Source organism: Cebus imitator, unplaced genomic scaffold (genome assembly GCF_001604975.1).
Source record: "Cebus imitator isolate Cc_AM_T3 unplaced genomic scaffold, Cebus_imitator-1.0 Scaffold695, whole genome shotgun sequence".
In the NCBI taxonomy this organism is placed as follows: domain Eukaryota; kingdom Metazoa; phylum Chordata; class Mammalia; order Primates; family Cebidae; genus Cebus; species Cebus imitator.
Window position 1 is genome coordinate 600,716 of NW_016108010.1, and position 18,296 is coordinate 619,011.

The 18,296-nt window shown below is 36.5% G+C and overlaps 1 protein-coding gene across 1 annotated transcript in view; it reads right to left on the minus strand.

The window, feature by feature from the left end:
• Positions 1 to 376: 376 nt before the first annotated feature.
• Positions 377 to 18,296, minus strand: part of KITLG (KIT ligand) — a 51,293-nt gene continuing 33,373 nt past the window's right edge. Inside the window, exons 7-10 of the mRNA XM_017518661.2 lie at positions 12,631 to 12,740; positions 11,904 to 11,971; positions 10,774 to 10,847; positions 377 to 3,100 (exon numbers count right to left, since the gene is read on the minus strand). Of these exons, the coding sequence (XP_017374150.2) occupies positions 10,808 to 10,847; positions 11,904 to 11,971; positions 12,631 to 12,740 (218 nt within the window). The 3' untranslated portion in view covers positions 377 to 3,100; positions 10,774 to 10,807. The remainder of the gene's footprint in view (positions 3,101 to 10,773; positions 10,848 to 11,903; positions 11,972 to 12,630; positions 12,741 to 18,296) is intronic.

The window sequence follows — 18,296 nt, forward strand, 5'->3', positions numbered from 1 at the left end:
AATTGAGATTCAAAGAGGAGAGGCGAGTTACCACATCAGTTAATGACAGAGTGGAAGCTCTGGAGGATCTTTTGCAACATCCATCCCACCACGCCAAAATGCCTTTTTGAAGAATATAGTTTTAAAATATACAGAATGCCTAAAAGCCCCAAACTGGAATTACATTTTGAAGCAAAAACTTGGCTGCAGTAAAACATTTTTAAATATCCATGATTTCTGAATGAATTTTTCTCTTTATTTATAACTTCAGTTGAATTAGAGGAGCAAAATGTGGCCCAAAGTTTCTCCAAAGTACTTAAAAGCTCAATGAAATGTATTTCATTCTTACTAAAAGCAAATACTTCATTAAGTTTGCATAATTTTTCCTAATTTTCAATTTTTCACATACTTTTTAAGAGAATAGGCTACTTGTACTATTATTGTATTGAAAAAAATCAATTTGTCTCTGACTCATTAAAATGTGGCAGTGTGGTAAGCACATTAAATTACAATACAAAATCCAGGAACACTTCATTATCACTGGGCAGGCACCATTTATCATAAAGCCATTTTTTAAATAGACTTGGTTTCTACCAAGGAGGTGCAAAGCTTTCAGTATCGTTAAGAATCTACAGGCTTCTAAGATCATTTTAAAAGGTAATTTTGAAACATTATAAGATGGAACTATTAGAAACATGGCACCAACTGAAAAGGCGATTTCATGGTTTACTATCTCAGCGGTGAGTTTTCCATGATTTATGAAGAAGGATATTCAGAACACATCTGGGATAAAATAAGCAAAGATAAATATATATTTTATCTCAAAGCAGAAATGACACAGTTAATGTCCAAGCAGCTAGCATCCAAAATAATGTTCATCATTTTTCTATTGTTCATGCATTTTATTAAACTTTAGTGTTTTAAAAATTGGCAATCCATGTAACTTTCAATGGACCAATACGTTTAATAGGCAGAACACATCTCCCCTCTCCTACCGTGTCAGATTTAATAATTTGCTGAATTTATTTAACTCTATTGATTAAGACCATGTCCTTGAGTGTTAAAACCCAGCTACTAGGTTTGAGGACAAAGGTACATTTATTATACTCTCAAGCACATTAAGCAGCATTTTCATATGCTCAAGCAAACTGAAACCATTGGTTAAATAAATCAAACTACTAGATTGAGAAGTATCTACTATTCTCAATCTACACACAACCTATACACATAACTCATATTAATGTATATCTGTTTTCCTGAAAACAGTTCAATGCCACACACTGAGACATGACCTATCAGCAATTAAATTGATGTTTGGTTTTATTACTAATCAAGTGTACCATGGGATATCTGAGGGCCTGAACACCGTAACAAAGTTTCTCAAAGCACCTGGGTTATATCTTAGAGAAATTATCCGTATTTAAGGAACCACAGCATGTTAGAGAAGAAAGGGACTGTAGGAATCATCTGGGCTCTTTGGTACAGAAAAGAGCAAAGGCCACTTACTGGAGTTGTATCTGGATTAGCTTTGAACATAAGCTAAAATCCAAATATATTAGAAATTCTTGGATTTTTGAAACGAAAGGAAAGCTAGCAATTAGTTTTTCATGCCCTTTTGTATCACTACATTGAAAACTGTCATCTTATGGTTGTAGAACTGTCATCTTATGGTTGTAGAACATGGCAATAATGTTATCACAAAGGTTAAGTTAGAATGGAAAGCTTTGGATTCCTTTATGTGTACGTTCAAGACATGCTAAAAGGACCTTCATCAAAGTAAACCATAAGAAATCATTGTTTGACTTTAGTCAGATGTTTTCTTGACTATAAAAAAATTGGCAAGGGATAGTCACATAATGTCTTACAAGTTCTAGTTTAAAAGCACAATGTCCATCTTGGGAATTCCTGCCAAATTCACTCTTAATATGACAAACACTGTCACACATTTTAAATAGCACACTGACATGCATAACTACATAAAGCTTTCTTTTAATTTTTAATTCATAAACCTTAATGAATATAGAGTGCCTGATTTTAAATAAATGGATCCTTAAAACAGATAATGGTGATTATGCTATAAATAACTAAAGTTTCCTGATTCCTTGCATTCCAAGTAACCTAGTTTTCAACACCCATATTAACACGTGGGCGTGGTTTTCTAACCTTAGATACTAAATATCATAATTTATTTTTATTCTCTCCCAGGGTGGAAATTGAAAATGGGACCATCTTACATTCAGCATTTTCTCCTAAGTCCCTTTACATAGCTCTGTAATAGTTGTAGAATATAAACATGTCATAACATATTTTGCAAACACAATTTATACACTCTATAGTGGTCAAGGGAAAAGGCAGACCTTTCCAGGGGTGCCAGTGTCCTCCTCAGCAGATTGTTCTGCTGTTCAGTGTTCTTAACTTCTTCCTGCAATGACTCTTTTGGAGAGTCTCCCCTCTGCCAATGCATAATTCAGTACTGGCTCCCTGCATGGATGGAACCAGGCAACTGTTTACATGTGTTTGGTGGGATATGGGTGAGCATGGTTTACATCAAGAAGAGATCAAAATCAGACCCATATAACTAATCAGCAACTATAAACTGACATGTTGCCAACTCCAATCACAGCTCCCACTGCTTTCTACACTGTACAGTGGCTGATGTTACTGAGTTTTACACTTTTTTTCCCAGATCCCTTTGAGAAAAATTGTTACTGCTACTATCCAGGCTGAAATCTACTTGCAGAGACCAGGATAACTACAGGCTGCAGTTTGTAGCTGAAGAATAAAGCTAGGTGTTTTTTCAGCATTTAGACATTTCTGGAGCCATGCAAATGGTGCATGCAGTCTGAGACACGTGCTTTTCTTCCAACATCAGCTGCAAGTTCTAAATGAGACCCAAGTCCTGCAGGTCCTTAAAATAGAGTCCTGCTCCATGCAAGTTCTTCTTTATAGATGATTAATTCAGTGCCAGTTTCACAGTAAAACATTCTGTTCCAATTTCTGAATCATCCATATAAAGTCATGGGTAGCAAGAACGGATAAAGATGTGGTCTGTCACTCCAGACAGAATATGAATTTGTTTAAAGCTGCTTCATTTATGAAGCAAACATGAACTGTTACCAGCCTAGAAAGGAAAAGAAGAGAGATTATGGTATATCTGCCTTCTGCCTTTTTTCAAAATCTCAGTAGCTGAAATTGTATATGATCACAGAAAGAGTAACAGATTTACAATGTATGCTTCACTTACATAGCATAAAAGAACTTGATAAATGTTTTCTTACATGCAGTGATCAGTCATTTTCTATGATCTCCTTGATAACACATTATCTGAAACAATCTTATGTATTGTTATCTATGTTCTCCCATTAAAATGTAAGCTCCATGAGGGCAGGGAGCTTCTCTATCTCTTTTACTGCTGTACCTCCACTCTTATAACAATGCCTGGCACTTAATAGACACTCAATAAATATTTCACCCTTTGACTTTCATACCTTCTGACATTCTACCAATGATCTCAATTTGTGATAAGATAATTATCAAAATAGTTAGCTTTGAGTTTATCTAGCAAGGCTATAAAATGTAGTAGACGGGCATGAAGGGAGAAGGATTGATGAACAAGGAAGTGTCTGGAGAGTGGAGACTAGAGAAGTGGAGATACATAGAGTAGCATGAAAGAGATCCATAGGACGGGTGGAGAAGCTGGCCAATGGCCACCAACAAGTAGTAGCCTCACATGGACACTGAGCTGCTCTAGAATCTTGACTGCCTAGTTAGGTTCTAGCAATCATTTCTACCAGCTGAGGAAATAGCAGCAGAAATACTACTAGCCAAAAAAAGAAAGACTGAAATCCTGGCACTACATGCCAACAAAGCCTCTGGGGAAGGTTCACTTGGCCTCAGCACAGCCTGTTGTACTTGTTGAAGCATGAAAGCCATATTTTGTTTTAGTTCTTTAGTACTTCTGTTAAACTACTAAGCTTTCAGATGTTTCAGCTTTCCAGTTAAGTATTTGTACTTCCTTTTCTACTTTTAAAAAATATAGTTGGGGAGGGATAACATGGGGAGAAATGCCAGATATAGGTGAGGGGGAGGAGGGCAGCAAACCACATTGCCATGTATGTACCTATGCAACAATCCTGCATGTTCTTCACATGTACCCCAAAACCTAAAATGCAATAAAATATACATATTAAAATATATATATAGATAGATAGATAGTATCATCATCCCACCTTCAATCACAGTCTCTAAACAAACATGTTTGCATTTCTCTTCTCTGCTCAATCTCTTTTATGACTTTTGTCCATGTTTATCAACCCAGCATCACAAATCACTGTTTTTAAAGTATTGAGATCACTACACAGAGTAGCCATAAAATTCCATAGTGTGAGTAATAAAAACTGCAATATTTTTCCAGTCTCTCTAAATGTCATATATTAAAAAGTGTCTTATACAACAATTTACCAGAGAACTCTAGAAGCTAGACAACCTGTATTTAGGAAATTGGAATTAAATCTATAACAAAAATTAAGAGATATTAAAACTTCAAAAATCCAAAATATATAGAAGATATTTTAAAAGCATGGTTAGAAAGCAAAAGGGAATCACAAAAAGCAAAATAATATATTTTTTAGCGGTATGAATAACTTGAGACATAAAGCTTAATGTAGAGAATTAAATGTAGGATGGGCGTGGTGGTTCACACCTGTAATCCCAGCACTTTACAAGGCTGAGATAGGTGAATCACCTGAGGTCAGGAGTTCGAGACCAGCTTGGCCAACGTGGTGAAACCCTGTCTCTACTAAAAATCCAAAAATTAGTTGGGCACGGTGGTGCACACCTGTAATCCCAGTTACTTGGGAGGCTGAGGCACAAGATCACTTCAACCCAGGAGGCGGAGGTTGCAGTGAGTTGAGATCATACCACTGCACTCCAGCCTGGGCTGCAGACCAAGACTCTGTCTTAAAACGAGAGAGGGGAGAGAAAAAGAGGGAGAGAGGGGGAGGGGGGGGAGAGAGAGAGAGAGAGAGAGAGAGAGGGAAATTAGAGAGAGAGAGAGAAAAAATTAAATGTAGAGAAGCAAGATTGAAAATCTATTTTTGATTCTGTCTTCCATCCCTGGGTCACTTGGCAAAGAAAATAAACTTAAAGACTGACACCTGTTTTCCCATAGAACAAAACTACAATTTTTATAATGATACCCAGGATTCTTGAAAGAACCCACATGAAATAAGAAGAGTAAATATCATTGACTCTCATTACATATGAAAAACCAGAGTTTACAAGACATGAAATGACAGAAACTCATCTAGTATTCTACGTCAAAGAGTCAAGGCTTGAACCCAGGCCAAATCCCTTCTAATCATCTGCTTTACAATGTGTCTACAGAAACAAAACTCCTAAAGCTTTGGAAAGTCTTAGGAAATATCTGGTAGAGAATCACACATCTTGCTATTTATTTGGTAACCAACCATTCCCAAGACTTGGGGCCTAAATTTCCAAGCTTGACTTGAGTCTGTCCTTTATTTCAATTCTAAGATTTGTTTTCTTCTCCCTTAGCTCAGATATACAGGAAATTTTGTTTGTGTTTCTTTAGTGAACCTCTCCATAATCAAACCCATGCTATTTACTATCAACCACACTGAGCTTTTTCTGTGACTAAGCAATTTTTCTTTCAAGGTCTCAAAATAAGATTCTTTGCAGATGACTGTCAAATGGCAAATCTATTCTTTCCAGGCCTGACCGTTATCTAAGGTTCCAGTCTAACATATTTGGCCACTGATCAGTTTCAATAATATTTACCACAACTACTTGTCCTGATTTCCCATTTCCCGTTAATGCCACTGCACTGTGGTAAGTCCCATCGTCTCCAAATCGTTCTTGAGTTCTGCCTGTGATGCCAAGCCTCATGCCCCATTAGTAACCAGGATTTGTTGATTCTTTTATTGCAATGCCTTCAAATGGTCTATGCTTTCTTATTTCCTGGCCCTGATGATAACTCAGTTGTCATTTCTCTCACATCTTATTTGAAGACTGGCCTTGTAAGTGGACTTCCTTTCTCTAGCTAACCACTCCTGTATATCTCTGGCCATACTGACACCCAGTTAGTTTTTCCACACCTCTGCTAAGATTGTCACCCACATCTTTCCTACACCATTTTCTCCCAATAGCTCCTTATGTGACACAAGGCATGTAAGCTCTGTTCGTGGATTTCAAATCCTTTTTCAAACTGATGTTCACCCATTCTTCTCAGCATTTTAACTTTTTTTTTTTTTTTTTTTTTTTTTTTTTTGAGACGGACTTTCGCTCTTGTTACCCAGGCTGGAGTGCAATGGCGCGATTGTGACTTCCACTGGAGTCCAACTGTCCAAACTAACCCTCGAACATAGTTTATACTTTGGGACCTTCCTGACTTAGTTTATGCCATGTGCTCAGTACAGATGCCACCTCCATCACTTACAAAGTGAAGTCTTTCTCCTATTGTTAGTGATTTCTCTCTCCTTTCAAAAACAGGCAGTTGTATTTGGGTGTGCCCAATTCTAAGATGCCATCCATGCCAGTATCTAAAACAGTGTTGAATTCACATCTTGTACAACCATATGCAGGGGCCTGGACTTTGATCAAAGTAACCTTGTAAACTTTTAGTTTACTTTTAAAAATGGGTTATTATATATATGTCTGATTTCCTTTTGTAGGCTATTAACAATTTGAGGACACAACAAGGTTTTATTAAGCATTGCATCCATCGATTCACCTACTAGAGTTTGTTGGAATCACATTTGTAGGAAGAGTAAAGAGCAAAAGTTTCCCATAATGTATTAACATAAATAAAGCTTTTAATGTAATGTATCTGTTTTATTTATTTCTCTTAATCTTTGCTATACACAATCAAATATGAAAAAGTTTTTTGTAGGATGCTACTGTGGATACTTGCCATAAGCTAAGTGACCAAGTAGATTTTTAACTTTTCACATAGCTGTTCTCATACATGGTATCAAATAAACACAACTTCAGTTAAGTTTTCATTTTTTTTTTTTTTTTGAGACCAGGTCTTGCTCCATCACCCAGGTTGGAGTGCAGTGCTGTGATCATGGCTTACTGCAGCCTCAACCTCTTGGGTTCAGTCAGTTCTCCTGCCTCAGCCTCCTCAGTAGCTGGGACACACCACTATGGCCAGCCAATGTTTAAATTATTTGTAGAGATGGGGTCTCCCTATGTTGCTATGTTGCCCAGGCTAGTCTCAAACTCCTGGGCTCAAGTGATCCTCCCGGCTCAGCCCTACAAAGTACTGGGATTACAGGTGTGAGCCACCGCTCCTGGCCTATTTTTTCCTACGTGCAACTTTTATCGTTGTTTTTTCTAGTTCATTACATTCCTTCCACATTTGTTCTTTGTATTTAAGATATTAAACCTTATTTCTTTTCATTTCCCAATTATAGGGTATTTCCTTCAGAGAACTAGCCCATATGTTCTCTATTCTAGTGTTCCAATATTTGTCATGATTTAATTTGTTTTAGTTAGTGAAACTTCCCTTTCAGGGAGAAATCCTTGCCATAAACCTAAGTCATTTCTTGTATTTTCCCCTACCTTACTAACAAATAAAATGATTGAAATCTGTATCTATTTTTTAAATGTATAATTGCAACTCCACATTTTATTTCTATCTTGGTATTTTTTTTTCCTACAGTTATTCTTATTTTTTAGAAGATTTTCTCTCCTACCCCATCATAGTTTGTTCTCCCAAACCTTCCCTCTACTATACCCTTACCTAGGAAATAGACTTAAGACTTCCTTGGAGGGTTTTCCATCTCTGTTAGTATGAGGCCAAATGTAAGGCTTTACTTCATATAATGGGTGTCAATAGATGATTACAAATGATATATACACATTTTTACTTTGAGGTTTTCAGATTATTGATGATGAGCTGGCGCTTTTCTCCCTCTTTCCTACTTTTCCCTCAGCATTTGAATTCTTATGTACTCATACACATATCCAAGTTCATTTCCGTTTTCATCTCTATAAATTTTATTCTCATTATTGTAATTCTCTGAGATATTCATTCATCTTAAATTAATAAATGATTAACTTATTTGACAAATAGTTACTCATCATTTATATATGCATAGTATAAGTAACACTGTTTCGTGGGGCCCCAAAATTACATTAAGAAAAAATAAAATCCTGCCCCCTAAGGGCTTATGGTTTTGAAAAGAGCACAAAATGTTCATTTAAGTGACTGTGATGTCCTACCAAGGGTCATATGAAATCTATTTAGAGGGCTACAAATAGTGATTATTTTCATTTGGGAAGTCAGCTTTTTGTAGATAGTAGTATGTGACCTGAGCCTTGGAGGAGCTTTGCAGAGATGATGAGTAAGGTACTTTATGAAAGAGAACGAGTCATGTTTTTCATTCATTCTGCTATCTATTTCTCATCGACTACTCATTAAGTGTGCTGGGGTTTTTTTTCCGAACAATTCTGGCTTCATTAACCTGGCCAATGTGATTTATTTTATATATGAGTAACATGGTGAAACCCCGTCTCTACTAAAAATACAAAAAATTAGCTGGGCATGGTGGCACGTGCCTGTAATCCCAGCTACTCAGGAGGCTGAGGCAGGAGAATTGCCTGAACCCAGGAGGCGGAGGTTGCGGTGAGCCGAGATCGCGCCATTGCACTCCAGCCTGGGTAACATGAGTGAAACTCCGTCTCAACAAAAAAAAAAAAAAAAAAAAAAATAATTTATTACTTAATTTCCCATATGATCATATTCCCTCTTGATATGCATACCTTGCTGTCCCATTAATCCAAACCAGCAAATTAAACACACACATTCCCACAGAAGATAAAAACAAACCCTGCTTCAGAAGAACAATCTTCTTTGCCATTTGCTTAAAGTTTCATTTAGGGCTGAGTCACTCACTCAGTCTCTCATTCAACAAACATTTATAAAGAGCCAACAATACATAGGCAACAAGTTAGGTGTTGAGCGCACAGCAAGAAACAGAAAGACCCAGCTCTTGTTTTGGAATGCTAATTGACTATTCGACACATGCAGAAGCTGTTTGACTATGGTTACTTTAAAATACCATCTTTTTTCCTCCTAAACCAGTCGCCTGAGTTTCCTCATCCTAATCTACTCCCAAATGTCATGGGACGAATACCACAATTAAAACCACATGATTAAAGACCTGTGTGCCAAAACATGATCCTAGCAATGCAATCCAAAACCAAACAACAGAGGACATTACTTGAGCATCTGAGCACTTAAGACTCAATTAACCATTTAATGTGTGGTTTGTGGATGCCTGGCTTGAGAAAACTAAAATGGCTGTCAAGAAGAACAGGGGAGAAAAAAAGTGAAGCTCATTTTGTGATTGAAAGGCAGAGAAATGAATATCTAGGAAAAAGCATGGTTTCAGCTTGGGAAATATTGCTTCAGAAAATAAAATGGTCAAGCAAAGGGTCTATCCATTTACATTATTGGACAGGAAGGATGAACCGAGAAAGAAGTGGGAATGGGTAGCTGAAAAAAGAGGGTGCTATTCATGCTTTGGACATGTTTATCAAGAGTATGATTGAAGGTAAAAGTGACAGTGTATAGAATAACAGTATTAAAGTGTTAGAGAAATGTGCGACATAATTATGTTATCTTGAGTTGTTAAAAGAATGTTGTTATATAACAAAATTAAGCTCATTCAGGAGGCAAGACACTTTATGACTCAGCTCCATTGAAGAAGATTCAGTCTAGAAATAAATCTCTGAATCTGGGATGGGTGTTAAAGCTGGAAGGGCAGTGACCTGCATGGTAAAAGAAGAACTCACCACAGATTATCTAGGTAATAAAGAGGAGAGTAAATAATCCTTTGACAAGGAGGGAGTGCACAGAAGAATTGAGGAATTTGAAAAGAATACTCTCAGTGGCATGAGAATATTCACATGCCACTGTGGTGAATGCACTCAGGATTTCATGACAGTAACAAAAATAACAGCCAGTTAGTAGAAGCAAAAGTTAGGGAGAGCATGAATCAATACTGATCAAATTAATGCAGCTCTGGGTGTTCCCACAACAGTATCTATAGCAAGGGAGCAGACCATGTAGGCAGGACAGGAGATACTGATCACCAGTAGCTTCTAGCCATGTCTTACTCTCCTTTCTCCCACAATCCCTCCACAGAACCACACAATCACAGCCAGTATCTGCCATGTGTTTATGCTCAGGAATCCTGGACTCCGAACTATCATAAAGCATAATTATTACTAGTCATGTGCAAGGTGGCAATTGATTTTGAAAATCTTCCTCTCCTGACTGTAAGATATTTTGATGTTTTCTCTTTTTCTTTAAAATGGCAGGGAAACATTCTGGTTTTCTCTTGTTTCAGCATCTAACACATGTGATACTGTCATGTTATGCTGGTCACACCTAAATAAAATTGATTCTATATATTTTTATTCTATCACTACTATTTTATTTTAGCCCTAATTTGCTATATTCTCCTTGTCTAATTAATTTTTCTGGCCTCAAAAACAGTCCAAGTAAACTTACAACTGTTAATTTTTTGTGTATCTCCCATACAAGATGAATCCAGTAGAAAGGACAAACACTGCTTACCTTTCAAAACTTGAGAATAAGCAGTGAATTAGATATGCACATTTCAATTACATAACAACTTCAGCCAACATACTCTCAACTGCATGATATAGAAGACTTACTAATGAAGTTTGTTTCTAAATTCTGGCATCTCAGTTACTGTATAGTTCTTGCTAAATATTTCAGCTTGAATTTTAAAAACTTACCAATGTACGAAAGTAACAGTGTTGATACAAGCCATTACACTTCTTGAAATTCTCTCTCTTTCTCTTGCAACATACTGAAAAACAATAAGAAAAAAATGCTTATTTTCTCTTGATCAGGGATTCTGAGGTACACAATGATCTAGGCATTGTAAAAGGCAGCTTTCTGTAAATACAGTTGCAAAAGATTGCAAAATTGAATGGGAAGTTTACCTTCTTATTACTACAGGGAACAGAGAAGACCTCATTTGTCTCAAGGTAGTCTTTCCAAGTAGTTAAAATTTCTCTCGATATATATGTATATATACATACCAAACATACTTATATGCATTTCATATGTGTCTGGGTATACAGGCATGACATGAGAGAAAGCAACACACCAAATGAAAATTATAGTCAAAATTAAGGGAAAATATGAATGCTGGGCAGTATGGGGTAAGGTGAAAGAGTAACGAGAGCCAGCTACAGTGAATGGAAAGTCATCTTACAACAAAGTTGGTATTTGGCTTTAGAGAAAACAATGAGTATGCTGAGAAAAGTTACAGGCTCTGAAAGCCAGAGTAAAATAAGAGATAAATTAGATATGCAAGAGAAAATCACTGCATGTATTTTAAATAAGAAGTGACACTATGAACCAGGGTTTACAGAAGAGTATAACTGAAGATAGAGTTTAGAAGTGCTAAACAAAAGATCGGTGGCAGCAACTCATGAGATTATAAAGATGCCAGTGATGATAATGCTTACTATCAAAAGAACTAAGCTTAGGAAGAGGCTCCGAGAGCTGAATCAGTATGTTTTGATAAAAGTGTGGAAAAGAAAGAACATGAGCAAATGTGTCTCCAGAGCTCCATAACTAGGAGTCTGAGAAGATTCTGCCGCCTTACTAAAATAAGAAAGGAGAGCTAACTCCTTTCATATGCTAAGAAGGGTCATGAAGAAAATTATGTGACGGTATTCTACAGGTAAATGGAGATGCAGGATTGCAGAGAGAGTGAGGGGTCAGAGTTGGAACTCACTGGTTAGGAGCTACTGTCATGAGTGAAGGACTTCTTAAAGACATTATGAGCATGTACACAGTGTGTGAAGTGGCAATGCCATGCTTGCTTAGGCGCACATTTAGCAAAACAGAATACCTTATCTCATTATCCTCTTCATTAATTTGTATATTTTCAACTGTCCTTGTAAGACTTGGTTGTCTCTTCTGAGAAAAGAAGAAAGTCACATGTTGTAAAATGATCAATGAATGGTCTGATATTTAAGAGGTAAGTGGTCTCCACTTTTATCTTTTATGTCAATAACTCCAATAACAATTTTTTAGCATGTAGCATGCAAAATATTTTTGTAATAAAGGATTGTGAAAGCTGCATGGTATTATCAACTCAACATTTTTAGGATGTTGGGGGCTAAGGAGTAATAAGGAAACTGACATTTAAACAGTAATCACATTCAAAAGAAATTTCAAGAAGCTGAATCACAATGATTTTTGTGCATTTTAAAATTTTAGACAGGCTTAAATAAGAAGAGAACAAAGGAGTAGAAATCTAACATAGCAGATAATACAAATGACATTTCTATTTGTCTTTTACGTGCATCATATGATTTTTGGCAGATCTTCCGTTTCATATTTAGTTCAGGCTATTAACATCAGTTCCTAATTCTTAAGTGTGAATTATCAGCTAGAGGGATTGTCTCCAGACATAATGAGAAATAGGGAAACTTTCTAAAATTTAAATTTTGTTTAGATTATAAGAAAAGGTAGAATTTATTGTTTCTTAAAGAATCATTTCTTGAGAAAAAATTGTTAATAATTTATGTAAACATAGTATATTTAAAAAACAAAAAAGGAATAGCAACACTTACCTTCCAGTATAAGGCTCCAAAAGCAAAGCCAATTATAAGAGAAAAGAATGCTGGCAATGCCATGGCTGCCCAGTGTAGGCCAGTGTCTCCAGGGGGATTTTTGGCCTTTCCTATAATTTAAAGAACATGGTGATGAATACAGCATATCCATCCTAGAAGTTTTGCTGTTATGCTGTGGTTGTTTTTAACTGTATTCATAACATTTTCTGGACCTATATCGGTTTAAAGTATTCAAAAGATTGATTTTTCTGCTGAATATTGCTTTTGCAAGGCAATATAAGTCCATGTAGTCTCCAAGAGATGAATGCATTAAAAAAAGAAAGAAATCACAGAGGCAGAAGAGCTCTGGCTTGGGTAATGCTGACACATGTGGAACTAAGACTTGATATATTTCTGGGGGGAAAATGATTTATACTATCAAGCTAATCTTTCTCCCATTCCTTTATCTTCTAAAGTCTTTTTGCTTTCTCACTCTTGACAGCTTGCTCAGAAATTTTAAATATGACATTTTACAACCTGGATCAAGATCTGTATGCATTCAGCTATGTTTGGACTGTTGAAAATATTAAATAATTGTATGTGCACTGTGGTTATGGTATTTTTAGGTACCTCATGCTTAGAATCATGGCTGTTTCCTCATTCGTATCTTCAATATACATTTAATGAGTGCCAGTGTGCAATGGACTAAGCATTTGAACTTTTAATGTTGGAAAGCTTAAGACTAACACTAAGGGAAATGGTTGAGGGCACCAGTGTTGCCCCATTCTAAGTCTAAATAAGAAACTTAATGAGAGAGAACACATATGGAATTGGCTTGAGACACCTTTCTTGATCCTTCCTGGCTCTTCCATGAGAAGCAAAATGATTCATGAACTTAATCTAGGTGTGGTGGCTCACACATGTAATCCCAGCACTTTGGGAGGCCTAGGCAGGCAGATCATCTGAGATCCAGAGATCAAGAGCAGCCTGGCCAACATAGTGAAATCCCGACTCCACTAAAAATACAAAAATTAGCTGGGTATACTGGCCCACACCTGTAATCCCAGCTACTCCAGAGGCCGAGGCTGGAGAATTGCATAAACCCAGGAGGTGGAGATCATACTGAGCTGAGATCACGTGACTGCACTTCAGCCTGGGGAACAGAGCAAGACTCCATCTTAAAAAAAAATGCAGAATGATTCATGAATTAAATAAACAAAACACATCTCCCACAAGGATCTCTTCCTCCCAACATGAAACTTATTTTGACAGATTTTCCTATGTATCTATACCTATTTAACATACAAAGTACCTAGAGTATATAATATAAAATAACTGATCTACCATGTATATTTCAACATCTTACAGGGAGAAATTAATTCATAAATTTAACCTGATAAGTCAGAAACAGATTTTATCTACTATGGTAAGGACAGGAACTGTCCATTCCTCTATCATATGTGAACTGAGAGCAGAAAATTCCCTCATCCTATGATTGCTGTGTTTCCAAGGAGACTCTAATGATGGGATATATGCATGTGTGCTCACTGTGTGTGTGTGTGCACGTGTGTGTGTATTTGTGTGTATGTGTGTGTTGTGGGAGGAGACAGTGAGAGATGGACAGTAAGGGGCTGGTGATCCCCAGGTAGAGAGTTGTCAGAAGTAGGGTTGTCCATTCACATAACCATGAATTTCCTCCTTAGGATTCCCCCTCCTGGCACCCCACATCCTGTAGCCCCATGGGAAATATGTGTCAGCATCTTGAGTTGGAGCTCATTGTGAATTTTCTCACCAAAATAAATCTGAGTTATAAAATGGGATTTGGTATAATTGAAGTACTATCATTACAATAACAGAGCTATTTTCAAGGATTACATAAGATTATGTGGACTAGCTTGGGATCTATAAAAGTATTCTCTATATGAAATAGATTCAGGATTACAAACAATTCCTACCATTTAAGGAATGTTAATAAAACTATTTATAAATAAATCATTTGGCTGTTTGTGGTTCTCTTTGAACCACCTTGACTGCTGTGACCCCCATTATCTATTGGGATTGCTGGTATGTAATTACGATAGATTTACTAGGTGACCTCCTTGAGAGGCCCTAACCAATGTATACAGAGAGAAAAAAGAAATAAATTAAGATTTTTCTCCCTAAAACCCAATGGAAAACTCTAATTAGCTAGGAAGATGCCATGGAGAACTCCACTATCTATATTGGATCAGCCAGATGCCCTGGGATCAAGGTAGCCAAACACCGTGTTCTTGCTGTTCTATCCAAAGACCAAATCTAAGTCTTGAAATCCACCACTCAGACCAGAGGAAAGACCAGACCCACAAGCAAAAAGCAGCTTACTAAAGAGTGAGATATTCTGAAATTTGCTACCTAAAACCTTTCTTAGGCAGAAGGATAACATCTAAGGAAGGGGCTTCAAACAAAGCTGTATGGGAGACCTCACTAAGGAAAGCTCAGACTTGTTCTCTGAGAGTGCTGTGATTTTTTAACCATGTTGACAGTTCCATTCCTAAGACTATGAGCCAATACAAAATCCAGGAATCTGACTAAGACACAGCAGCAATCATCCTACAGGAGAGAGGAGGGGAGAGAAACAGCAAAGACTGGGGAGGTGGAGGAGGGACTTAAGGGAAGGGCCCATAGGTTACTGAGCTTCACCTCCTATAGAGGTCAATGTTACCTTACTTTTTAAATTTCACTTGTTCATGCATAGGGCTTGAGAACCAGGCCTTTGGTCGATCAGGGATACTACTGCCCTTCTTGCAGGCAGACAAAAAGAACTTTATCAAAAGAGATTTGCTTATACCAGGGGACGACTTTTAATACTTTCTACTGCAGCTATCCAGTAGGAATCAATGACCTTTGAACTGTATGCCTCACGGCCCAAATGGAGGGTATTTGGGAATAAAGCTTAAACTGACAACAAAGTTTTGTTTTTATGCGAAGATTGCCTGCAGAGAACTTGTATGGTGAGGAAGCTCATCTGGACAGGATTTGGGTTATTATCATGTTAATTATATCTTCTTACTACCAAAACTATCCACTGTCCAGAAATCTTGGAAACTGGCTTGTCTCATTTGACTAATAATAACCAACATCTGTAGAAATATAGAACACAAAGAACTATGCTATAATTTGATGAACTTCTTTTTAGAGTGAGCATGTTTCGGAGCACAATGCCTGTGACATGGTTATCTTGGTGATTATGAAACAAGCAAATGGGTATTCCTCCTTGATTCAGATCCAGGGCTCACTAAAGGTTCAGCATAATTACTAATCCACAGTCTTATTGCATCTCATTATTCTAGTACTTAATGGTGAACTCTTACAAGACATCAGGTATGTCTCCAAGCACATGTGTACTAACTCACTTAAAACTCACAGAAACTCTGTGAAGGAGGTATTATTATCTTCCATTTGACACAAGAGTCAACAGAGTTTAACCTGCCTGGGATATGAGTCCAGGAAGGTTGAGTCAAGACTATTTCTAGAAGATGTGTAAGGTAATGTCAAAGTTAGGATTTCTTTCTTTATAATTTAGATACCATCTCCAAGGATCTCAAACTTAAACATCTTTTAAACATTCTCTTTGTTTATCATAAAGGATATTACTGTTATGCTATAAACGTAATTCCCTTTGGATAACTAGTAGGTTTTTATATTATCCCATTATCCCATGACTCTTCCTTATACACTCACATCTGTATAGTAAGTTTTCATATGCCCTGATCCTCTGACTGACATGGGCAGCTTTTGAGTTATCCCTGAAAACGTATGCTTTCTTCAAATTTCCCTGACCCTTCTCCCAAAAAACAGTCTTACCCCCTTTGTGCTACAACTAAAAACATTTGCATAATTCTATTATGATACATATTATATACTGTACTATGAGTATTTTATTTACATCTTAGAATGTGAGCACCACAAAATCTTGCCTAGTGCATAGGTGTCTAAGTGGCATATTCATGAGTGACATCACCTAGCTAAAAATTGCTGACAATGCAAGACTCAAAATTTTTTAAAAAGGAAGAAAAAAGAAACAATGAACAAAATAAAGGTCTGTCTACTCATCTTGCAATTTAAAAAGTAATCTAAGATTCAGAGGCATGGAATTGAATAGGCATTTTATATTTAGTTTGTCTTTTAAAATCAGTAAAAAAGCCTTGTTTACAAACACAATAGTAGCAGACTAGCCTTTCCAACCTAAGTATTTATAATTCTGGACAAATTATGAAGTAACTTTTCAGAAATTAGCCAACAGCAGCACAAATGTGCAATTTATGAGACAGGGAAACCACACTAAGTGAGGCTCATATTTACCCTGGCTTTCTGGCTTTCAGCTCTCCTGTCTGGGGTGCACTTTCAGATTGAAGTGTGGAAGACAGAGTCCAAGCAAGAATCAATGGTCTCACTAAGATAATCAAGGATTCAAGTTCAGCGCTGCTGATGTGGGGCTGGAGTTTCTAGATCTAGGTTAGTTGGAAGAAGGAAGCTGTGCAGAGAAGGAGCATCAGAAATCTCTAGATGAATCCCCTTAAGTTATTGGTCTACTAATAGACTGTATATGTACCAGTAGAGAAGTCACAAAATGTGACCAAAAAATAAAAATAAAAATAAATCACCAAAAACCAAACTCGTGGGAAGCTATAATCTTAATAGAGACCCTAGCAGTCACGGAACAATGGGGGACAAAGTTGTTATGACAAGCAATATTGGCGAGATTTTCTGAGCACTTTAGAGATATCTCAGATATTCCATACCTTAGGAATAAGGCTACTTTCCCTCATATCCAAGAAAGTTTAAAAACAAGGCTGGTAGAAAAGATAAACCTCATCTGCCAGTATTCAAACCTCCTACCAAAATACAATGCAATAGCCTCTAAAGAAATGCTATAGAATTGGCAAGATAGTCAACAGCATAGAATTCATAATATCCAGCACATATTAAACAATCACTAACTATTTAAAAGGAAATATGACCTCTAATCAGGGAGAAAAATGTCAAAAGACACCAACTCTGAGATGACCTATGTGTTGAAATTAAGAGACAAGACCTTTACAGCAGTTATTATAATTATGTTTAAGGGATAAAAAAGAAAAATTTGTCATAGTAAATATGCAGATGGAAAATCTCAGCAGAGAAATATAAAATACATTTAAAAATTAACTGGACATTCTAAAACACAAAATATAAATTTAAAAATAATTCACTGGATGAAAAATCAGCAGATCAGAGATGGTAGAAGAAAAGGTCAGTGAACTTAAAAGCAGACAAGTAAAAATTACTCAGAAGAACAGAGAGAAAAAAGGATAAATAAATGAGAAAAAAACTTCTGTGACCTGTGATACACTAGCAAACTGGTAACATATATGTGAGTATTATCTCACAATGAGAGAAGAGAGAAAATGGAGAAAAAAAATTTGAAAAAAATTATGGTTAATTTTTCCCCAAATTTGAGGGAAAACAAACTCACAGATCCAGAATGCTTGACAAATCTCAAGAAAGATAAATACAAAGAAAATCACTTATAGGCATATTCTAGTCAAAGTGTTAAAAAAAAAATTTTTTTTTTGAAAGAAAGTAGATGAAGAAATGACCCAGTACATACAAGGAAAAAAATAAGACAAATGATGGCTACCTTTTTTTCTTTCTTTCTTTCTTTCTTT